Source organism: Branchiostoma lanceolatum, chromosome 14 (assembly GCF_035083965.1).
Source record: "Branchiostoma lanceolatum isolate klBraLanc5 chromosome 14, klBraLanc5.hap2, whole genome shotgun sequence".
NCBI classification, from domain to species: Eukaryota; Metazoa; Chordata; class Leptocardii; order Amphioxiformes; family Branchiostomatidae; genus Branchiostoma; species Branchiostoma lanceolatum.
Genome location: NC_089735.1, coordinates 16,980,701 through 17,006,629, shown reverse-complemented (window position 1 = coordinate 17,006,629; position 25,929 = coordinate 16,980,701). Strand labels below are relative to the sequence as shown.

The following is a 25,929-nucleotide window of genomic DNA, read 5'->3' as shown; positions in this document are numbered from 1 at the left end:
CCCCTCCATACACACACTGATCTAACGTTTATTTATTTAAATCTACATGGTTTTGTTACTATTGATTTCCTCACAGAGATGATCATATAGTTTTGTTGGCAGTATTTGTTTGCTCTTTCTGTGTTTAAGAAAGTCATTTTGTCCACGAGTTAAGAATTTTTTTCTCAAGTAATTTTTCTTAGAAAATTTGTCTCAAAGTAAGATAATTCAAGAAAGGGGAGAGAAAATGTCTTAAACATAACAAGAAAAATAATCTTGAAGTCAATAAAAATAAGAAATTTAGACTTGAATTTCTAGAAATTCTTGAGGGTGAAACTCTTGTTGAGGAATAGTTTCTTAACTTCAGAGAATTAGGAAAGTGTTCGTTGTTGTGAGAATTTCCATGGAAAGAATCAGACTAATTCTTCAATTTTTCTTTCTTATTCATTCTTGAAATTCTTAATATAAGAAAATTTGTCCACGAGTAAAGAAAAACAAGAAAAACTACAAAAGAAAATTCCTTTTTGGTATATATGTTCCTGTATATCATTTTCATCATCTTTCTTTGCTTTTCTTATGTCTGCCAGTATGGTTAATCTGAATTATATTGATTAATTCTGTTCTCTATATATTTAGACCAATGAAATGGAAAGCCGCCTCAATACGAAATCAGGGTGTGATTAGGTGGATGTGAGATGGTAAGACCAGGAGAAAGTGAGTGTGTAAATTTGTCGATACAATACTCGCCTTATATTATATCATGGAATATGGAATAAGAAACTGATAGTTGAATTTATGCTGTATATCATGTTAGCCAAGGTATTTGAGTCCCTGTCTGTATTTGTTTGTTTGTTCTTCCATGGGAACCATCCATTTATGTTGTTTATAAGTTCTTCAAACCTTTGGCTGCTTAAATTTACTTGCAATGCTATGATTGTGCAATTGCACTCAAGTTCTATCAAGCTTTTTTCATCTTTGTTTGTTTTCAATAGTTCTGACAACTATTCTGTTACTTAGGTTATGTGTTCTGTTAGCTTGTTTTCAGTTTTGTGTGTTTACAATAGTTTGGTGTAAATGATGTCATCAAGACCCCTTACCCCGGATACTTTCAACAGATACCTCTCCATATAAGACATACCCACAAGGCATGGCACAACAGGTAGAAGTTCAGATTTCTAGCTTTAACTGTAATGAACTTTGTAATCATGTTAAACGTAGAGAAATTTTCAGATGGCTTAGAGATAAAGCTGATGAAAGCAGGTGGCAGAATGAGTGTGTGTTTTTTTTTTTTTTTTTGGGGGGGGGGGTCCCATGATTTTGCTCATAGGACCAATCAAAGGGGAACAGCCATTTTCGTTCAAAAACAATGTTAATCCCTATATTCATGATTAATCTTTGGATTTTACTATTGTTAATTTTCATTTTGTCTCGTTAATATTTATGGGCAAAACGAGGATTTGCCTATTTTATCTAATCTATCTGATGAACTAGATCATATCGATGTATGTAATGAAAATTGTCACTGGAGATTTTAACACAGTGCAGAATCCTTAATGAATAGATTCAGATATAGCCGTAAATATTTTGAGGTGATATGTTAGGTTGTTAGAGAATCGATTCTCTACCAACCGTATATCTCACCGCAAAACATATCAGGCTATTTCTGAATTAAAAGGTAAATTCGATTTGTATGACATCTGGAGATTTTGAAATCGTATCGTACTAGATACACCTGGAGACGTAGAAAGCAAGCCAGCAGAATTGATTACTTCCTTCTTAGTTTCTCTTTGATTAATAGAATATATAAGTGTACAATAGCAGATAGCTTCAAATCAGATACTAAATTAATTGATTAAATCAATTTAACTGCAGATTTTCCCAGAGGGAAGGGTTACTGGAAATTCAACCAGTCTTTATCAGAGGTATTTTTTTTGGTCAAAAAAATGGAAATCATGACTTAACTTGAAAAGAGGTACTGCAGACCCAAATATTGTATGGGACACGGCAAAATTCGTTTTTAGAGGTCACTGTGCACTGTACAAAATGTTCCAGTTGGAAAATAAACAACATTTGTCAAAAGAGAAACATTTGATTGATGAAATGAATAAGCTACATTGCAAAATAGACCAAGGCATATATCCTCCCTCAGATGTTTCCCTTGCTGCCCTGAAGGACAAACAAAAAGAACTAGAATTACTCTACAATCAACGTAACGTTAGGTAACATAAATTCGGGATTTTTCCGATAATGGTTGACTGAAATCAATCTAGCAGAACAATAAACCATCCTTTTTTTCTATCATTCTGTCAGTATCATGTACTATCTTTACACTAATCATATATATGGTATATTTTGTCTCTAGTCGTGCTGACACCATAATATTTCAACTTGAATCTACCGTCCGCCGCACGCACAATGACGGTGCTGTCGGACAGGGGTGAACATTAATTCGGGAGAGAAGATTCGTCTTGAATATCTTACCGCTAATTACATTTTATACAGCAGCTATTCGTTCCATCCTTGGCTTGAGGAGAGTGCTATGGATATAGACGTGTCCAAGTAAAAGAAATACACGAAAAAACGGCCGTACCGCACACATCGGGCCTACGGGAACAACCCGTGTGTTGAGTCGGTAGCTATAGAACGTCAAAGTCGACATCCACCGTCATGGCAACGTGTACATTATTCATGGAAAGTTAGCCGGATACCGTTGCATTGATAATACTACTATGTCCATGTATTGCTTGTTGTGTTAGGAGCAAACTTTGAGGAAAATATCGTCCTCAGTCCACAATCACACGCAACATTTAGACAAAAAAGTGTTCCTCACAAACCTTTGTCGTCTGCTTGACAACAGGATTGTGGGTAATGATATGGCGGCGGGAAAATACACGTGCCGTAGGTTGTAGCAACAAAGAGGGGTTTTGATGATTGATCACACTTAGAGTCCAATTGCATCAGCAATTTTAAGAAAATAAGTTGTCTTGTAAATGATTGTGTTTAGCAGTAAGCGGATGTGACATTTGTCTTATAAACCAGCCGACAACGATGTAGTGTGATTCTCCCACGGAGCCCTCAAACTGTTCCAATAAGGGACGGAGAGTTTTTGTTCTCGTCGCCTTCTAATGCATGCTTATCGAAGTTTTCAGACAGTGTTCTGAATACGTTAGTCTGTCAAGTTTGCATTTCTAGTGGTATTACTGATGTTGCATCTAGCACATATCCCTAAATACCCCGTTTTCGAAAAATCCCGAATTTAAGTACCCCACGAATTTATGTTACCCAACGTTACACATGGAATGTCATTCGAGTTAAGGGCTAGATGGATGTAATTTGTGGATAGGTGCAACAAGTATCTAATAAAATTTGTTTATAGAAATTATGCTCGTAAAGATATTCAAAAACTTTAAAATCAGATAATGCCTTTACAAGTGACCCTAAAGAAATCTTAGAACAACAATCTAATTCTACCCCTCCCTCTGTTTATTTGACGAACCTCCAGAACACTTGACCTCTCAGAATTCTGAATATTTTTTCCCTAAAGATTATCATATTTTCCCCTAAAGATTATCATATTTATCATATTATCATATCAATTTTTCGCCTGATCAACAGCAGACTTGTGAGGGGTCTATTTCAGAAGACGAGCCATGAATTCTTTTACAGGTGGTAAATGCCCAGGTCTCGATGGAATTCCTGTTGAAGTTTAGAAACACTTTTTCTCCGTCTTCAAAGTCACAATGCCTGAACGTTTTAATTACAGTCTCTCACAAGGTTGTCTTTCAAACACACACAAACAAGGCATTATTTCTTTGTTATCAAAACAAGGTCCCTACTATCTTAGACAATTTAAGACCCCTTACTTTACTTTGTTGCGACTCTAGAATTATTTCCAAATATTTGGCCTTGAGACTGAGATCGGTGATAACAGATATCATTCACAAGGAGCAAACAGGTTTCATACAAGGGAAATTTATCAGTGAAAACATTAGACGTCTTTTAGATATGATTGACTGTTACAAAAAGGAAGAAAAACAGGCCTTATTTTTGTTTCTGACTTTAAAAAAGCTTTTGGTACTATACGCTGGGACTTTATCCTCAAAGCACTTGAATTTTTTAACTTTGAACCACAATCCATTGCGTGGGGAAAAGTGCTATATAATAACATAACAAATTTGGTCATAAATAATGGTTACTTATCTAGTCCTTTCACATTACACCGTGGGGTAAGACAAGGATGCCCCTGAGCCCTTACTTATTCATCATCATTGAAGTTTGATAAATGAAAGGTTTTAAGTATTGGAACACTCATTTCATATCACCATCGGACCCTCCTCTCCAATGGGTAGGTGGCGGTGTAGATATTTTAGGCATACATATTCCGCTACATTTTACCAGTATTTTGAATCATAATTTTGACTCCCGTGTAGACAAATTAGACAAAACTTTATACCACATGGAAAGGAAAAAAATTATCAGGAAAATTATTAACTCCTTGATTGTTCCTCAATTCACTTACCTTTTCCAGACCTTACCAATACTATACAATTTATTTCTTAAACTGTATGAAAAAATGTCCCCGCGGTAACGCAACCCCGCTGCTTCGCCATCTGGATCAAATTCCTTGGATTCTAGGGCCCGCTTTCGATCCTAGGGGTTGACTCGAGCTCGGACATGTTGCAAGGGATTGTATTCGTCATTTCGGATGGTAACGTAAAGCCGGCGGCCCCGTGTATGAGGGAGCTTCGGGCGTAAGCCTCAAGCGCCAAGCCTCTGCACGTAAAAGAACCCAACACACTTATCGAGAAGAGTAGGGGTGACCCGGCCGGTGTGCTTGGCCGAAAACGCGAGCCGTGGCGAAGCCGCATTGCACTACCACTAGCTACTTGAAAAAGACTGTATGGGAATTCAAATTGATTCCTGGCTAAGATATGCAAATGCCACTACATGCCAATAATCACCAATCACCGAAATACAATAGCTTGCTCTGGGCCAACCATACTTCTTTACTAGCCTATAATACGAACTAACTACCACCAAAATCATGACGATAATATGTCCAGATCATCAGATATCAAACTTTAGTCTCTGATAAATCAATTAGCGTTAACATTAATCTACTCCATCGAAGCTCCGAGCCTATTGACACTATGTTTGGAATATCGACCTGTATAAAAAAATCTATGTGATAAGATCGTGGGATAATGACCTTCGGCAAACATAACTGCAGGAGGAGTTGGTGTGTCATTTTATCGGCGGGGATTAAACACAGCCGACTGTTTGACTATCCTTCGACCATTGATTATTTTACAGGACACCTAACCAAGAATACATTAACAACATAATCACAAAAATGTATCCTAGTTATGATTCGTTTCTTGATTCAAATATGAAAACACATCGAAGACACAGTTGATGTTTGAGTACTCTGTATCCCTACAGGTTAGATGTACTACTTCTCTTGTTCATTTAAAGCACTGCACGGGTCATCTTAACTGCTAAGAGTGGGTGTCGACGTGAAGCAATGTGTTACTATTTAACTCAAATATTTGCTGAGCAATTTGTAACATGTAGCGTACAAGTAGCTAGTTGGACAAAAACACACGCCACTTTTCCTATGAAGTATTAACTGTTGAATGACAACGACAGCAGAAATACTGCTATGGAACATATTTGATGTATTGATGATCAAAAGGTCACAGGATGTTAACGAATCGACTTTGTTTGCTGTCAAACAACCTCGTGATTTGTAGCCTTGAAGATAATGGGTGCTGGAGTACAAAGTTTGGAAGCACGTGCTTGATACTGAAGGGCCCGACGGTACTGCATGGTCGTCAAAAACCCATAACAAAATGTTAAAAGCGAGCGATATACACAATACAGCATCTATCCGATCATTATTAGATTAATTATAGATCCGACGTGCGCACAGTGCATCACCAGACAATCCATGAATACAACCGGACAGCGAAGATCACTGTGTGTAGGACTTTAGAGCTGGTGTGCTAACCTCCATTCTGCATACATACATGTGCGAACGTTGAAAACATTCCACATGCATGGTAGCATAAGGTGGTACAGGCACCGTTGTGGTAGAAATGTGCAACACAACAAGCATACATTGAGCACAACTGTTATCAAGCATGAAACCAAAGCTGCACTGGGCAGGCCGCTTTGTACGAATGGAAGATTCCCGTATTCCTATGTGTCCGTTTTACTGACAATATAAGAATGTTGACCATGAAATAGGACGTCAATTATAAAGATCGTCTTTAAAGCTGCTTCAAGAAATGTGAATGAGGCGACCAAAGACGGTCACAAGTGCAAAACTGGAGCCGACCTGTTTTACACAAATCGTACGAAGAAAAAGAGCCACAAGAAAAGCAAGCCAAAGGCCCCAAAAGTCTTGGAATTCGAACCGAAGACCAATAGATGGTCTAGATGTGTGCAGGTTACGACACACGCTGTTATTTGCTGTACGACTCTTGTGTTTGTCCTTTTAACGTCTATGTGCCACCTAACGGAATTAACACACTAGAAAAACTAAAGTGCACATCAATTTTCAAAATATCAAAATATAAGGAGCTATTAACACCTCATCTTTCCAGTCTGCCTATTTGTTAATAGTTTACACAACAACTCAAATGATGTGGCAAGGATGGGACTGTATTCATCGATCAAACATTGTACATAGGCTGCCAGATCTTTTGAAATATAGTTTTAGAAAAACACAGACCCTGTTAAGAGACATCAGTTATGAATACAAGAAAAAAATCCACTAGTAAAATATTAACTACCTGAAGAAAATGTAGTCAGAAGTAGAAGTCCTACAGCCCACATCTTTCACTCAGACTGCTTGTGTCCCTTGTGATTGTCTGACCCTCCGTGATATCGAGTTGTGCTCACAATCTATGGAATCACAAGATTTGAAAATGGAGTCAATCAAACCCTGTTACAAACTCCCCCTGACTCTTGCTGCACTTTGACTCCCCATGTGAGGTGCGCCGTTAACTATATAAGCTAAACGTTCACATGACTCAGGCAAACTCTACCGCGTGTGTATACCAAGCGACGCCTTATACAAGGGCAGAGGTTCATCAGATAAATTAAGGTGGGACAATGTTAAACGTTATCATGAATGACCTGGTTTCCCTCCATCCAAAGCTATGCTACTATTGCTGGGGTCGCTAGACGGACACACCATAGACACCACACTAATATCATATTGGGTACGCTTCGGACATTCTTGACACTGCTGACATTGTATATCGGAATGATTTCTACCAACACAGATCTACTTTCAGCTAAAATTAGGCCATTATTTGCATACTTGGTTTCTGAAACTGTACCGCCCACCACGAATTACATGTATTGCATATATCTACGTAATATCATCAAAGACAGTGGTATTATATATTTTCCTCATTCAGTATAAAAATCAGGTTCTAATTGATACAATTTGCATGTCAATTTGTACGTCTCTGTCTTAGGTACCTGCATACTTGATTTAATTGAAATCCGACATTCCTTTGTTCCGTTATTCTCCTTGAAGGAGTTTAACAAAAATGCCTCTGCAGTTCCAGAGCAAGCTGCATAGAGGTCCAAAGTTACACCACTTCTTCGATACATCAAAAGCTATGTGCTTAAAAAATCATAGTATGTAGTAGTGCAAGACCATAGCATGTCAAAAACAAAAGATACAAAACCCGGAAATTCTTGTGCAGTACCAATTGCAAGGTCACAGACCAGGGAGGTTTAACATCGACCTCCTACTTCCCAATATCTATCCACATACACACTGTCATCATTACAATCCATTAAAAGGTCCCAAAGTTATGCTGACCACTAATATCGAGAAACACAAACACACAGGTACAGACACAGACACCAACACCCGCACACATACGCATACACAGATCACACACACACACGCGCACGCGCGCATACACACACACACACACACACACACACACACACACACACACACACACACACAGATACACATAGACCAAAAAGAATGACACAAACGTATGTCTGGATCATACAAGGAAAATGGAACTGGCGAATTCGTTTTAAGGAGTCCTCATACCTCCTCCATGATATATTCTAATCATGCGACTACTTACACATAATTCATACATGGCTATGTACACTTTTAACTAACGTAAAAAAGTATGAAATTACTATCATTCACCACTAAGATGATTTATGACACTTTTGAATCAATTATGCAAATAACCCATATTTGCATAATTTGCGTCTGTTAGTGTCCCACCTGACATAAACAACATAAATCACATGCATTTAAGTCCAATTATGGACAACACAGGAATGATAGAATTTCCTTATTTATTATGCCAATCAATTTAGAGTCCTTATATGCATGTCATTGTGTACATATGTATCTTTGTTTAATCTACCTGCCCCTAATCATAAAAATCCGTTGTAACTTTCTTAAGTCATCATCTTTAGAAGATTTTAGCAATAACGCCATTGGTGCTTGGCGTTCTAAACTTATGTAACCTCTTTTGAAGCCTTGCTGGCCTTGTGAGAGTAGTCGGTACTGGTTTAGGTAGCCGTATAACTGCTTGTGAACCGCCCGCTCTATAGCTATAAATACCTGGCTGGATGGATGGATGGACACTGAGCGGTAATTACTTGACATGGTCTTGCCCTCTTTCTGATGGATTGGCATGACATTGGCCATCTTCCACTTTGCCAAAAACTTTCCTGTGGTCAGGGACTTGTTGAAAAGTTTGACTTGTGCGCTTGCTTTTAGGAGTCTATTATTTATACTGTCCAGGCCAGTGGCTTAATTTACATTCAGCATTGATAGGTATTTAGTGACATCCTCTACCGTAATTGGCGTGAGACTAACGGTGCTCTTCGTCTCTTTTATAAACCGCGTACGTGACAAGGGCGAGACAACCCCGGGCGAGAGTGTGCTGCACAGGCCATGTATGACTTTCTGAGAAGTCATTGAAAGTTTCTGCCATCCCTTTGCTCTCAGACATGCACGCTCTTTTTTAGCCTGACGGCATAAGTAATTCACTCTATTTTTCATTGCCTTGTAGTCAGTCATGTCGCTTGGACTACCTGAACATTTTGCTGTCTAGTACATATTGTCCCTGAGTATAATGAGATCACGAAAGTCGTTGGTGAACCATGGTGCGGGTGTACCTCTGATTTTCATTTTTTTTTCCTCAATGCGGCATGTGTATTAGCTACACTAGTAACCAACTCTTCCCAGACCTCGACCTGTTTTTCTATATTTGTAAAATTTCCAATGATATGCCATGGTATTTGAGCAAGATCTTCGCAGTATTTCCCTCATTGAAAGATGTGTAAACTCTTTTACTTGTTAGGCCACAGCAAGTACATTTTATGGACATCAGCGCGTGCATTGGTTTTTGAAATAAAAAACTACCTTCGGCAATGGTCAACATACCGAAAATAGTACAATATGCCGCAAGCTACTTTCAGATCTATCGCAGAAACGTTCTAGATGCCATAAAGAGCCATTTGCTCATGTAAGAATGGTGAAAATCTCGTAAAAAATCCGTACAAATATTGTAGAGTTGTACAATTACTGTGTATGCAAGCTGTAACAAGATTTCTCTAAGTAACTATTGTCATGTTTGAGTAGACCATAAATAACTGAGAAATAGAGAGACATTGATAGATGAAAGTCATGCACATGAAGACCTTAATCACACAAGCTTTCCAATGATATAGAATATCCAGTAAAACTCCAAGTAATAATTGTGACTACTGTAGGGCCCCTTGTGACAGGCCATAGCAGGAGCGGAATATTAGCCCCAGTGTGTAAGCTGCCGCCTAATAATTACTCATTACTCTTTCGCCATCGGCCTTGGCCGATGAGGTTATGTTTTGCACAGCGTTAGTGTGTGTGTGTGTCTGTGTACACGATAACTCGAGAAAGCCTGGTTGGATTGTCTTTATACTTTGTAGGTAGGTAGGTCGTCTTGAGACCTCAAAATAGGGAGGGAGGGAGGGAGGGAGGGAGGGAGGGAGGGAGGGAGGGAGGGAGGGAGGGAGGGAGGGAGGGAGGGAGGGAGGGAGGGAGGGAGGGAGGGAGGGAGGGAGGGAGGGAGGGAGGGAGGGAGGGAGGGAGGGAGGGAGGGAGGGAGGGAGGGAGGGAGGGAGGGTAAATCATGTTTACCTCCCCTAGTGGCTTTTTTTGAGCTGCAGTAGCCTATTTCGTTTCAAACTTTGAAAGAGAATAACTCAAGAAGGGATTGACGGATCAACATGACATTTGGTATGTAGATAGCTTACGCGATGACTGACAAAATCGCATGCTAAATCATGCGCTAATTTGCATAATTAACGAGAAAAGTTTATTAACGGCCGTCGGACGATCCGACCCGCGGGAGGGCTGGGACCGAGGGTGATACGGAATACTCCGTGTTGTATTCTATATGTATCACACGGGGTTCTAAGTTGTATCACACGGGCTTCCATAGAATACTGTAAATGCAGAAATGTTCGCGGTGGTTTTATGTTCGCGGTTTTCGCGGTGAGCTTTCAGCGCGAACTTCAAACCACCGCGAAACATTTTGCCCAGCTATGACTGTAACGCTACTAATTGTTCAAACGCGAGCTTAAAAACACCGCGAACACTCCATTTTCTCCCTACCGCGAAATAAAAACCACGCGAACTTAAATGCATTTACAGTATTTAGAATTGATTTCGAGTGCGCCGGTTGCGCCGCTGTCGAAAATTCGAATGCCGGATTCGGAGGTTGGAATCGATGTTGTTACGATTTCGTTGTTCGAGGACACAAAACTCTCTCAACTTCAGGCGCATTTCGCATTGAAATGTATTTTTTTTTCGGGTTGGTATGACATAAATAAGATACAACACGGTGTATTCCGCATCACCCTCGGTCCAGGCCCTCCCGCGGGTCGCATCGCCCTTCGGCCTTCGGGCCGGAAATTCGAGAGATACACGGAATACACCGTGTTGTATTTTATATTCATCATTGATATTCATCGATATTCCTCACTTTCTCAGCTATGTATGCTGCATATTTTATCAACTTTCCTCATTGATTACAGAAAAAATTAGATTCTGATTTGTATAATCACCATGTGATTATGTAGTTATACGTCTGCATCCACCATAAGATGGGACGTAGAGAGCGTACTTTTTGACAAGATCTTTCTCGGCCATACCAAAAAAGTTTAGCTTTATGAAACACACGTGCTCCATAATTCACGGCTTTAACAAAGAGAAACACTAAGAAACAAATTACTTTTCATTTTCAGGTACTAGGTAACAACCGTTAACAGCCTTCTTGTTTCCTAAACCCGCTGTACACAAGCCCAATATCCAAAGCTCCATAGATACTAACACGCCTATTGTTGTATATCTTCAGTGAAATAAAGGTATCCTCCCCTAATTAGTATTTTGCTTTTGATGCTTGGTCACTGGTGAGTTGCAAGAGAAATGATGGATTGATGTGTCTACACACGCAGCAATAACGACCATGCTTTCATCCTAAAGTAATTGAAATGTCATTCCTGTCGAATGAAACATCAACACCACCCATGTGCGCACTCATGAGACTTATAGAGCTGTCAATCATCCCGTGCTTGCCACTTCAGTGGTTCGCAATGGTTGCTACTCTTAACTAGAGTTCCACGAACACATTATCTTCGCCAAATAATCAAGGCTTATTGTGAAGAGTGATTAATATTTACATGCTATCACCCCCTGCAAATTTGATCATACACCATACCGTTTGGAAGTTATGAGGGGGGGGGGATAAAAAACATTTGGTGGTACAGGACTAGTATCCGGTACCAGCAACCCTCTGGGTCAAAGCGCTACAGGACGAGCGCAATTCCTACCATTGTTGAACTGCTCAATGAACTCTTAACAAACATGACTCTATTCACACTGTTGTTGTAATATATATGTATATAAACTTTTGGATGTACTCATGATATGAACTCTAGAAAACATTGTTATGTTATATACCGACCGCGCCCTGCTTGTTCGGAGTCAAACTCAAAGTTTTAACTGATATTCATGGAAACTTTTAATCGTTGCCTAATTTGTAACACGCAATGCCCAATGTTGTATTTAGCCTCGCAATATGTTGTATTTAGCATCGCAATTGAGGCTGCCATGAGGCCTGTCTGTCAGATGATGACGAATAAACCAGTCTACTACTACTACTACATACGATGCTAGGTTTTCTCTGAGCAGAAGAGTGGTCCGGCTGGTTATTCACATGTTTTTAGGTGTTTTGTAAGGCTTTCTATTTTGTTCCCTTTCAGTTATGTCTCCAACCGTGTGTTGGACAAAAATGCAGAAACTGAACATTTTAGAAAGCAACCGGACCCACACATCTGCTTGAATTATAGTGAGACTGCCCCATTTGTTTATTTATGTACCCCATCTGTTTATTTATACTTCTTGGCAAGGCCTTCTGCTGGCCTGTTTCGGGAACGCTGTCACATGCCCCATTATGGATTTACAATTATCCTTACTAATTCTGCAGATTAGCTCCTGTTTTCTATAATTAGACATCGATTGTGTAAAGCACCATCTGAGCTCTCTGCATACAAAACTTCACGACAATCTGTTTACCCCTTTTCAAGTAATACTTGACCGAATGTCAAAACAAAAACACCCACTGTAGTTCTAAACAAGCCGCTAGGGGGCCCAAACTTACAGAACTTACTTCTTGTGGCATGAACTATCTACCACACAACTATCATAACCATGGCACTTTCAGAAAATATGGCACTAAATTTTGAAGCTCCGCTGCAGTACCTTAGGTACCCGCTAGAAGGCCCATTATCAAACTTGACCTTCCTTTCTATAAACCCTACCCATCCACTAAATATCATACAGATCCATCAACAGCTTCTTGAGTTATGTTGTCCACAAGAAATACACATCCACACAAAGCCCGCTGCAGTACCGACTGAAAATGCCAGGAGAACCATTTTTGAACTTGACCTCCGTTTTTACAACATCTACACACCTGCAAAAAATCATGAAGATCCATCAACGTTTCCGTCACTTTTTTTGCCAACGTACAAACGCACAAAAATTAAAAGTCCGCTGCAGTACTGTTGAAAAACGCAAGGTAAACCATTTTTTAACTTGACCTTCCTTTGCACAACCACTACACACCTACCAAAAATCATGAAGATTCATCAAAGGTCTCTTGAGTTATGCTCTTGACATACATACAGACCCACCAAGCAGCTGGCTCAACCGAAAACATAATCTTCCCCGAGTACTATAGTACACGGCGAAGATAATAAGCTGCTGGCATCACGTTATATTGACGCGGCGCGTGGCCGCGATGGGCCACATCCCTGCGTAACCACTGCGCGACAGCGATGTAACGGTTGGAAGCGGTTCGTTTCTCGGGTTAACATAAACGTCTTGATTGTTTTAGGGTAAGAAATAGTTTCATTTACGGCTGTTTGGTATTCATTGTGGCTCAAGTAAACTGCTGCGCGGGCAGGTAGGATTTTTGTCTAACTCTCGTCGTCGATTTACATTGATTCTGGATTGAAAAAGAGTATTATAGCTTCAATGTTTTAGTGTTATTCTTCTCTTCTTGTGCATCGAACATTGAACATGCTAAAGTTGCATTAGACAGGCGTCTGGCGTTTGCTTACCTACCATTCTCACGAGAATTAATCACCGCCTTAATTTTCCAGTAGCAAATCATGGATGGGAACTCTTCCACCGTCTACCTCCCGACAGAGCAGTTTTTCTTCCCAGAGAACTTTACCTTTGGTAACGTCACCAACACAAAGTATTTTCCCTATCCCGGTGAGTTTCGCTATCTCTCTGATGGAGAGAAGACTGGAAAGATCATCGCCTACCTGGTCATTTTCATCATGGCCATCACGGGGAACTCCCTCGTCATCTACACGGTCGCCATAAACAAAAAGATGCGGACGACCACCAACTTTTACCTGACAAACCTGGCTGTAGCCGACATCTTGATAGCCGTGTGCTGCATGTGGGTGGCGCTCATTAAAGACCTCACGGACCCGGTCTGGATATTCGGAGACTTCATGTGCCGCTTCAATACATTCATGCAGGGTTAGTTCACTGTTTTTCACTTCACACTTGTGAATGGGAAAATCTACTAGTAATTTTGATATGAAATAAACTTGTACAAGTTAAACTTGTACAAGTGTAATCAACTCGGTACGTAATGATGCATAGTATGATAGAGAACAATGTGAGAGTATCACCGTTCGCATTGTCCATTCTACCTCACTGTTCTACTACGCCCTTGGAAATCGTCAATTCAGATCGCCTGATAGTACTGGTAAATTCACAATTACCCTACATGACAAGTGTTTCTACGTAATGCTGTCATGCAGTTTAAACCTGAAGCGACTTATGGTCTTTAACGTTGAAATCTATATTGTTAGTGCAAGGTAGAGGTACTACTGTAATTATGCTATCTGTAGAATAACCTTCGCCGGAAGGTAATGTTCTGGGAATAGTGCGCGCGTGTGTGTCAATACTATAACTCGAGAAGGCCTACATCGATTGTCTTGATATCTATTATGTGAGTAGGTCTTGAAGAGACCTTGAAATGATTAGATTTTGGGCCCCCAATAACCTGATATACTACTGCACCGAAACTACCAATCTTAGCATGTCTACTTTGTCAAATTGGATAACTCAATAACGGGTTGACGGATCGTCGTGATTTTTAGTATGTAGGTAGCTATAGATTAACATAATTTGATTCCAAAATCAGGATCTAATTTGCAAAATTCATGGTGAAAATTTGTAAATCCAATACGCTCCATGACGCGACTTTTCAAACAGGTTAAATATGTAACTGGAAGACAGAAGCATTGACAAATATGAATTATTCAACTGGGGACCTAATTTTCATAATCAATGAGAAAACGAATAATATCATAGACAGTAAACGACGGGAAATTCCTGCTTGCTATGTAAATTCAGTCAATGATAATATCGCAAACACATAAATTATGCGAATCAACATTTAATTTAAGGAGGAAATGTCAAAATAGACTTCATTGTTAAGTGAAGACTTGGAACAAATTCGTTATTATGGTTGAGAAGATAATCAACTGATATAATCTATGCAAATGAGAACCTTGTTTGCATAATCAATGAAGATTTCTAAATGCAAGTTTTCAGATTTTGTGGTACAATAGTACTTCAACACACATATAGGTGTTGTGTCAGTTGCAACTGTTAGTGGCATTTGACCGAACGTCGAACGCTGTTAGTTGCGTCATTTGAGCAATGATGAATAAAACCTACACCCAGCGGATTGATGTGTCGATTTTGTTGTTTTATTTTGAGGAAAACCACCGTAATGGTATGTTAATTTTGAAAATTAGGACTAAAAATGCATAACTAATGAGGAAAATTGATTTTTTTTCTTCACATTTACAGACCATAAACCTTGCTACAAGAATAGGAGCGATAAAACACGGTACTTACCGTTTTACAACCAGCAAGACTGTTATTCCTGTATTCGATCGTACAGTACGTTTTACTTGTATGCAAAGTATCAATATTATGATAAGTTTAACGGTGTCAAACGAGAAAAAAAGAATTTCTATTTCGAAGAAAATTGATAATACCAATACACATGTGCAATAATGTAGTACCTGCAAACCGGCAACTTTATAAAATATTTCCCATCACTGTCAACTTTACTTAAAAACGGTAAAGATTGAAATGCAGCTGTTCACTGCATCAAAGTAAAAAGGGGAATGCTTAGAAGTCTGTGACCGGCAGTGAGAACACGCTCACACATCGCAACCTATTCAATTCAATTCAATTCAATTCAATTAAATCTTTATTGAACAAACCAGCAGACACAGTAAGTCTGGATTGTGATGTTTTCACAAAAACTCGGTAAGCACTTCAGCTAATCCACTTGTTCATTATGAAATAAGTACATAGAGAAGCTAAAATCTATACTAGAAAGACAACATTTGCGAGCAAATACAGCATGTTTAGCCATACTCCTCGCCATGCAAAAAATGGACTCTCCCAAAATAACACTTCCACTAAAAAAATGGATCACCCCAGTCCAAAATTGAGTTTAAAAACAATTATCAGTCTCTCCATACAGGAATGGAGTCTTCCAGTAGCACCTCAAAACAATATGGACCAGTCCAAAACCATATCCACTTATTGATTAACAAATATACTTCTGCTAACAAATGGACTTTTTCATAATCATTCCAGCTCAAAATTGAAAGAAATAACTAAAGAATCCTCCCCTTGCAAGAATGGGATATTCCGTGCCATCTCCATGTAAACTAGACCAGTCGAAAAATATCCGCTGAAAATTACCCTCTTGCGCATAATCAACCCAGTTCAAAATTGAATTAAAAAAGATCAACCCCAGGGAAGAATGAAGTTTTCCATAGTATACATAATGATATACATGAAGATTTGACAGGAGAAGAAGGAAATGACCAAAAACAACATATTTCAGCGATAGTATGGGTGAAATAGAAAAATGTGACACCCCTTTGTTTGAATGCATGATTCAATAGCATACACTTTGAGTTGAAAATAACAAAACGAAAAAATTCTTTGTTTAAAAAATCGTTTTGAAAGGCTGTATGCCAAACATTTGAATGAGGGCCTGTGTACATGACCAAGGCAGACACATGCCAAATTTCACATTATTTTGGTTGAATACATAGGAACTGGAGATGTGTATCTTTGTTCAAAAAAGCAGAATGAACAAAGCCATGTAATCACATGTCCTAGGAATTTCCATACCATATTTGGCATGAATACTCACTGTACTAGCACACCTGCGCCAGAAATGCAAGATAATTAGATTAATTCAATTGACCAATCAGGTGGTCGCAAGGCTCACAGGCATGCGAGGCCAGGTGCAAGGCACTTGGGGTCACTGACCTTCAGGTCATATGTAGTATTGGAAGTGACAGAAGTGGCAAATATTGTCAATAAAGCCCAAAATAAATCGTTTTGAAGAAATGAATGCCAAAAATGGGAATGTAGTCCTTGAAATATTTGTTCAAGGCACATATACAGCAAATTTCAGGTCATTCGGTTGAAATACCAGGGCGCAGGAGGCCAAGATATGCATCATTGGTCATAGAAACCTCAATAAATCACTTTCAAGGTCAATATCAAAAACAAACAAAAAACACACACATTGGTTTTTGCCTACATTACCTTTGTACCAAATTTCAGGTCATTTGGTCTGAAAATGACAGAGATGAATCGATTTGAAGATTTGACAGGAGACGAAACCTGAGTAAAAATAAACCCTACCCATCCACTAAATATCATACAGATCCATCAACAGCTTCTCGAGTTATGTTGTCCACAAGAAAATACACATCCACAAAAAGCCCGCTGCAGTACCGACGGAAAATGCCAGGAAAACCATTTTTGAACTTGACCTCCGTTTCTACAACATCTACACACCTGCAAAAAATCATGAAGATCCATCAACGTCTCCGTCACTTTTTTTGCCTACATACAAACGCACGAAAATTAAAAGTCCGCTACAGTACTGTTGAAAAACGCATGGTAAACCATTTTTGAACTTGACCTTTCTTTGCACAACCACTACACACCTACCAAAAATCATAAAGATTCATCAAAGGTTTCTTGAGTTATGCTCTTGACATACATACAGACCCACCAAACAGCTGGCTCAACCGAAAACATAATCTACCCCGAGTACTATAGTACTCGGCGAAGATAACAATATGTTGAGCCATACTAGGTATTGCTAAACATAAATAGACAATAAAACATATTCACGTTCATTAACAATATCGTCACATTATCAAATCAATACATAAGAGTCTGTGTCGTTTAGTCGTTGTACAGTATACGGTACACGATATGTGAAACTGAGAACAATAAACGATGCACGATAAGTGAAACTGAGAACATCAAAGCACTGACAAAGTAGTGTTCAACAGTTCAACGAGGTATGGCATGGGTGAGTTTCTGTATCTTGCAGTCCGGCAATATGGAACGTCCAATTCATTTGCGTTTCGTGTTTGACACTATCGCCTGGAAAATTTCGATAACCTTGCATTGGAAGACGACCATAACAAAAACTTACCACCCCAGAATGGAACATACTCATCTTGTCATGGGCGATTCTTCTCTGCGACGTAGCTGTGTGGGACTTAACGGCAGTTTTGTCGTGATATCTTTGCACTCTCTCCAAGCCAAGAAAGGAGAAACAGCTGCTGTATAAAGATAATTCGCGGCAAGATAATCTTGAGTATTCTCCTCGCGGAAAACGGCAAGACCGCCGCAAAAATGTCACTGGTCTCGACACCACGGGCCGTCCTTTAAAAGCGCAACATTTTTGCATCAACAGGACTAGAGAAGAAACATAACAAGTATAGCATGGGTGACAAAGGTAATCAATAATATCGGCATATAACAAAAAGAAATGATGGTTTATTGTTTTGCCAGATTGGTGTCAATTGATAATGGCGAACTAGCGTTAACTAGCGTTAACACCTTCATTTAACTTCCGGATGCAAGTATTAAACTACCGTCATTTACAACTTTGGAATCATAGCATTTTCTCATCAATAAGCAAATTATGTCCTTATTTACATAATCAATATATCAATCGGTTTCCCACTCTATGTCACAATTCTCAGTTCATATGTCTTGAAGCGTTATTGTGAAAAGCACTGCCCACATGTTGACCCAAAAAGCCCAGCCTGTCACTCTGTCCATATGGTGTCCTCGTATATAGATATCTTCGTATATAGGTCGCCATTTCAAAAATAGCACATTAAAAGAGAATGTCAACTTTTACTCATTAATCATGTAAAGCAGGACCTGATTTGCATAGAATGCATCTCATAATGTTAATCATCACTAATCGTTTCTACATGCCCAGAACAATTATTAAAGAACCACCGAACCCTGCTTGAGTTATCTGCCTCCAAAATTTAGATAATAAATACTCGCTGTAGTACCGTAGGACCCCCCAGAAGACCCATCTTTGAACTTGACCTTCCTTTTCCCGACCCCCAACAACCGATTAAATTTCACCACGAGCCATGTAATTTCTCTCAAGTTATGCTAACAACAAACAAACCGACAAACACAAAAGGTCCACTGCAGCACCAAAGGACCCCCCCCCCCCCCAGAAGACACATCTTCGAACTGGACCTTCGTCTTCCCAACAGAAACTTACCTACCAAAAAAAAATCCGTCCATGGCATCAAGAGTTATATCGCCAACACCATCACTCCACAAATCCCGACCAAAAATATACCCTTCAGCCTACGGCGAAGGCAATAAGACAAAATTACTTTGAAAATATATGATATCGTGGAACTCTAGTTCACTATCAATCTATCTTCGCCGTACGCAGAAGGTAATATTTTTGGTTGGGCCATTTTGAAGTAACTGTGGGTGTTGGCGGTACGATTCTTGAAATTTATCTGAATACTCCCAGGCCGAAATTCACATTGTCGACAGCTGAGCATATTAGAAAGAAGGTGGTAATGCTGTATTAGTAATGTCTGTCTGTGCTACTGATCTATCGTCTGTCAGCGTACTAGTGTCACGGATGCGTCAGCGAAGAGGAGCAAAGATGATGAATATTTTCAACCTTTGACCACCTTTGACTCGGTATAAATGTGCTTGAAAGGATCGCGATTTTAAGTTCATACGCCTCAATACGCAATGCACGATGCACCCTCTCATAAACGGTGGTGCATCGCCCCTAATTACTTAGTACCTGTTTTACTATCAGAACGATGTTTAAGGATCATGCATCTTACATTCAATTTAGTATGTACAATCCAAATTTGGGGTAGAATACTGAACAGGCAACACCATAAGTGACAAACGTCTGTATACAAAGAGAGCCTTCGGCTGGGCCTCCTAAATCCGGAATTGGAAGGCCAAATCAAAGAGAGCACGGAGTTGTTCCTAGTCGATGACAAATGTCATATTCCGATACACACATAGCCTCGTAAACATAGACCCCTGTTACCAAGGTCAACTACCTATTTGCTGATTAGTAATTCGGCACAACAGGACAGAAATAGAATTAACTGAAGAAGGATGGCAAGTACTATTTGAAACGTTTTGAAATAAGTCCTATAGTTATTCAGCTGCGGCGACATATCAGCAAGCAAACAGGGCCCACAAACAGTTGGTGACAACAGGTTTTAGCTGTTTTACCTTAACATGCAACTATTGAAATCTGCACTGCAGTGCTCGCTCCATTTTAGATGTTCCCTTTCTAATGCAAACGGAGTTATGACGCCTTCTTTAGGTCGCTTCACTCCGTGGAGTGCAATTCTATCAAGTTTGATTTCCCTGTTACGTGGTTTGGTGAGACCTCTGACCCGCTATACTGCCTGCTGTGGCCAGAACGACTTCCTGATGATATCTTTGCTGTCATCATCTGCGTGCGATACAGGATTGCTGCGTCAGTAGGGTGAAGAGGTCTCAATGTATAGTTAATGCTCCTGCTGAATTTTTGGCGCCTTTAGCCTCAAACTTTTCCATCAAACATGAAATACGTGTTCTGATTGGAGATTGAGTTAAAATGACCCTTATGTCCAGCGACAGATGCTGTACAGGTACAGAAAGAGGAGAAAAATAAAACAAAAAGTTCGAAATAAAGTCTGTCTCCACACTTTTAACTTTGTTACAAGTATTTATACCTTCTTAAAGAACAGAAAAGACTGCCCGAAAAGTCGTTTTATAGATTAGTGATGGTGATATGTCAGCATAAACCTAGTGAGATTAGGGTTACCTGGGAAAAAGCTAGAGGCTTGGACAACAAAACTTTTCACAAAAGATGTCTTATGTTAAATCACATGGACAAACTAAGAAAATTCAAAAGGATTTGGATTGACAAAAATGTCACTTGAACGACATTCATTACATTTGTTGACTTTGGTTGGTAACAGGGACCATCAGAGATAACCTGGCGTTCTACAGACACAAATTGTTTGTGGGCAAAATCTAATTTGTATCGAAGCAAGATTTTGAAGCCCGTATATCTCCGTGAAATATGAGTTTCTCGTAAGTCTTGTTCAGTTGTAGTTCATTGTTTCTGAAAATAAAGCTGAGATTAAAACTGCGTTTGCACATCTATCACCTCGTGTCATTGAGAAATATGTAACTGTGAAAATACAAACACACAAACAAACAGACATGTCAAAAATGCTGTCTCGTGAACTTGACCCAATGACGTGAAATGTCTGTCAATTGCCAGCAACATTGATTGATTACGAATTGTGGCAACATTGATTACTGTGTCCTTTACCTCCGTCCACTCTGCAGCGAACGTGACTATCGTATGCATGTAAAATACATCAAACACGTACGAGTGACAAACAAACAAGCAGACAGATGTACGCAGCGAAAACGATACCTCCGTGAGGAAGGAAATGATAAAAAGAAAAGAATCCTGAAATGTAGATAACACGGATACACATATCCTGGTTTGACAACCGAGTAGAATGATCATCTGGCTGATGTGATGCACTGTCCCGCTCTGTCGAAAATGATAATGCTTAAAATGTGTTTGGATGTGCGTTAGATTTAATGTGTATTTCACGTGCTTGCACTTTTATTTGTAATTGTCCAACTACTTTCCATATAATTGACAAAAAGAAGTCCTGGAAACGTTTGATTGGAAACGTCGTGGACAGTGCTACACCCCGACCAATCGAATCACGTGAATCGCATTGAAACTCAGATTCGTATTAGCCATTTCCCGACAAATCGCTTTCTAACTTGCGTTAACGACTACATCTGACCAAACGAACTCGCCAGTAAGATGGTGGAAGGTGTCAGCTTCCAAAAGACGTTTTCACATTGACAATTTTGGCACTTAAGAAGTGATTGAAAGTGACCGCGATTTAACGTCTAGTTTCTACTACTTTTCTCTAAACGTTGAATCGCGGTCACTTTCAATCACTTCCAAAGTGCCAAAATTGTCAATCTGAAAACGTCTTTTGGAAGCTGACACCTTCCACCATCTCACTGGCGAGTTCGTTTGGTCAGATGTAGTCGTTAACGCAAGTTAGAAAGCAATTTGTCGGGAAATGGCTGATACGAATCTGAGTTTCAATGCGATTCACGTGATTCGATTGGTCGGGGTGTGCTATACATACAAAGTACAAACTCTAGGTGGTGAAACTCTCCACCACAGCGAAGTTTCGCCCACAGTATATGAAGCTCTGCTGCTGAAGCCTTCTGCACAGAATTTCGAAATCGGAATAACGTTACACACTTTAAAAAATAAAGGAGGATTCTGATTACCTTTGTTCCATGATGCTAGATATCAGATTACTCGGAATAATGACTATAGGCGTACGCGCTGCAGTCGGTGAGTCTAATGATCTGGTGATTTAGGTTCACCGCATCATTTGAATGTCCAGGACTCCTCAGATAGTATGTAATGATAACTAAAACTTGACAACAACATGTGGTTTCTAGTCACAAGATAACACATCTATCCCAGTTCTTAAAAGTTTCATGATCAAGAATGATATAGAATAATGTGTTTATAAAACTATACTTCCATTATCTAAGATTCAATCAGAAGGACGTAACATGCTTTTCCCAAAATCTCTAGCCCTGCCAGGTTCGAGATGATGAAGTGTTTCTGTATCTACACTTTCAAAATCCAAAGTACCACGTCTGTCAACTTCTGCTGTAAATCTTGTCCTGCAGTAATCCCTTTTCGGAGATATGCAACGTAAAATATTGAACTTTGAAGAGATGCTGACACTTTTGGTTATTCGGGTTTACACAGGCAGCCCAGTTTGCATTCTTGACACGAAATGGTTTAGCTCTCGATGGATTTGTAAATCAAGTTATTAAAGCCATAACATTTTAAACTGCAACATTCTACTCAAGAACACAAGTGCTTAAATGTTCGTGAACTAACGAAAGAATCTATGGCGACGGGAAAATGTCATTAGGTTCATAATTACTTTTTGTTCATGCTGATCACATTTTAGACGAAACTGCAAGAGCACACATATTGTGAATGCTACCTTGAAATACGGAGAAGCCCTCGCTTATAAAAGAATCATGTGCATCTCTAAGTTCCTTCTCGTACATCGATCTGTATCAAGAAACATGGAGCATGTCTCACTCTCAGGCCAAATTTAATGGGCTCGATTTATATTCTGTTTGATGGAGTCTAGTTGTTATTTGAAAGTCAATTTTCTTCTACTGCATGTCTGTTGAGACATCAACTGCTGCACAATTCTCCCCAAACGAATGGCAAAAGCTCTTTGTCGAAAGCCCTTTTGACCTTCGTAGAGTGTGTCCGCTGGATATCTTATCAAGATTCTTAAACTATTTCTATGCTCTAACACCGAGTATTGGACGGAAATGACTATTTTCCATATGGCTAGGAAATTGGTATGTCCAGATCTAGCTTATCTGGAAAATACAGTGTGAACAAGAGTTCAGAGACGTCATATCTTCTCCAGATATTTCGAGCCTTATAACTTCTGTTTTCGTTTATCTTTTTTTGTTTATGGTGCAAAAAGTTGAAAGGAGAATGATGTTGGTAATTGATAGTTTTCTCTACCAGAATCGCATATATTACATGTGTGGAATTCCAATTTACCAGGAATCATAGCATTCTCTGATTAATTGTGCAAATTTTCATTTGCATTTACTTGTGTACATCTTTGTCTGACCTACATACATGACCAAAATCATGAAAGTCTGTTAAAATCTTTTCAAGATATCATCTATGAAAGATCATAACAAAAATGCTCCTGCAGAGTGGCATATCATAAATGTGTTCCATTTAATATGCAAATAAGTACCTCATTTGCATGAATTATGTCAGCTGATCATCTTCTCTACCCAAATAAGTTTTTCAAAGTATAAAAGTCTTATCTTGGCACCGAAGGCCATTGTGGCATTTCCCATAAACTATGTAAATGAGGCCGCCATTTGCATGATTTATGTCTGATAAAGTCCACATCTTCCAGAATTTCCAAATGCTGCAAGAATGAAATCCCATCCTTAGCCATTTTGGAGTTTTAGCATTTTGCCATTAATTATGCAAATTAGGTATTCATTTGCATAATTGATATCTTTCGATATTCCTCTCTTTCTCAGTTACCTATGTCACGTGTTTAGAGTCCTATAATGGAGTGCAGTAGATTTATAATTTCCCCTGATCAATTATGCAAATTAGCTACCAATTTGCATCATTAGCTTATGATATTGTCAATCATCACTCAAGCTATCTACATGCCAAATATCATGACGATCCGTCAAGCCCTTCTTGAGTTATTCCCTTTCAAAGTTTGAAACGAAATAGGCTCCTGCCGTTCCAAACCTACACAACATACTTTCCCTCCCAAGAGCTATCTACCACTCAAAAATGATGACCATAGCATGTCCAGAACACGAAATAACATCAAACCCAGAAGTTCCGTACCATAGCAAGTCATTAGTGGGCTCAAAATCATTTCTACCCTCAAGTTATACTGTTAACACACACACGAACGCCGTGCAAAACCTCTCGGCGAAGGTAAAAAGAAACACACACACACACACACACACACACACACACACACACACACACACACACACACACACACACAAACACACACACACACACCTAGACACACAACTGCACCAAAAACTCGACTCACGCTCACATCTGCTGCATGCAACCAATTTCCTATGTTTTTGCATATGAAGAGGCTTTCTATTGAAATGTCATTACTACTCATATTGCAGAAATAAGGATCTAGGAAATGTGACTGGATGGGAACGGTGTCTCTATATCTTGACACATCAAGTTTGCTTTAGGATGATTAGCCCGTTTTTTCCTCTGGCAGTTGTACTGCCCTACACAATGACACTGACTCCTGGCCAATAAACTCTGTCAGTCTATCTGTGAAACAGTCAGTATAGGGTTCTCCTCGCCACCCCAACACTTTCATCTACCCATCGAACAGTCGAAATAGATATACTCTCATCTGTAGCCGTGAACATAAAATTCCTCAACACACTGTTTCATTCATGATGCGGACGGCACCAACCCAAAAAGGTTTGGCGCTGCGCTGAGTGTTTGACACTAGCATGGAAACTTGGGCACTTTTTTTTCCACAACCCACTCGCTTAAGCAGGCTTGGTGCTGGCTCCATGAGATTGCAATTATAACGAGTTGGGTATCATAGGGAAGGAAATTACCCAAGCTTTCCAACAATACATAATGTATTGAAATTGATCAAGAAACAACGGAAATATGATCAACCAAATTAGAGTTTCCAAACTTTTTGTAATTTGAAGCAGACCATCAATCAAGAAGAAGACCATCAATTGAAATAGATCAGAATGCATAACCAAGGGGACAAGATTGATCCGGATGAACACACAACAGAGGCTGACAAATATTCGGTTGTTACCCTGCGTCCATGGTGTAGGGTTGGTTATATGTAAAAAGGGCTAACAGGGCTTCGTTGGTAGCCGAAAATTAGTCCCCGCTACTTACAATGTTTTGCTAATAATCTACACAGAAGGCGGCTTCACACATTCAAGTTTTAGCGATCCCTAGAAATTAGGCATCAATTTTATACAAAGGTTTTGAAAATGTACATGCATTTGAAAATGTATATGAATTTGAAAATGTATATGAATTTGAAAATGTGTATGAATTTGAAAATGTATATGCATTTGAAAATGTATATGAATGAATCATTCCGTCTTGATAAGGTGGTTGCTCGGATATTCTTGACTCTTTCCCTCCACCTCTGCCTATCATCTGTAATAAGCATTACGCATTTGTAATAAGGGCTACATTCGGGTTGTGTTGCCCACGAGTTCCTTATCGAATAAAATCATCATCATCTATATCTCAATAGTCTGAATTTCTAATGGCCATACATCTCACATGGACATCA

The 25,929-nt window shown here is 39.3% G+C and overlaps 1 protein-coding gene across 1 annotated transcript in view; it reads right to left on the bottom strand.

Moving 5' to 3' along the window:
• LOC136448808 (lymphocyte antigen 75-like) overlaps nucleotides 1–6,949 on the bottom strand; it is an 80,265-nt gene extending 73,316 nt beyond the window's left edge. Inside the window, exon 1 of the mRNA XM_066448457.1 lies at nucleotides 6,777–6,949. Within this exon, the coding sequence (XP_066304554.1) occupies nucleotides 6,777–6,819 (43 nt within the window). The 5' untranslated portion in view covers nucleotides 6,820–6,949. The remainder of the gene's footprint in view (nucleotides 1–6,776) is intronic.
• Between the last annotated feature and the right edge of the window lie 18,980 nt (nucleotides 6,950–25,929).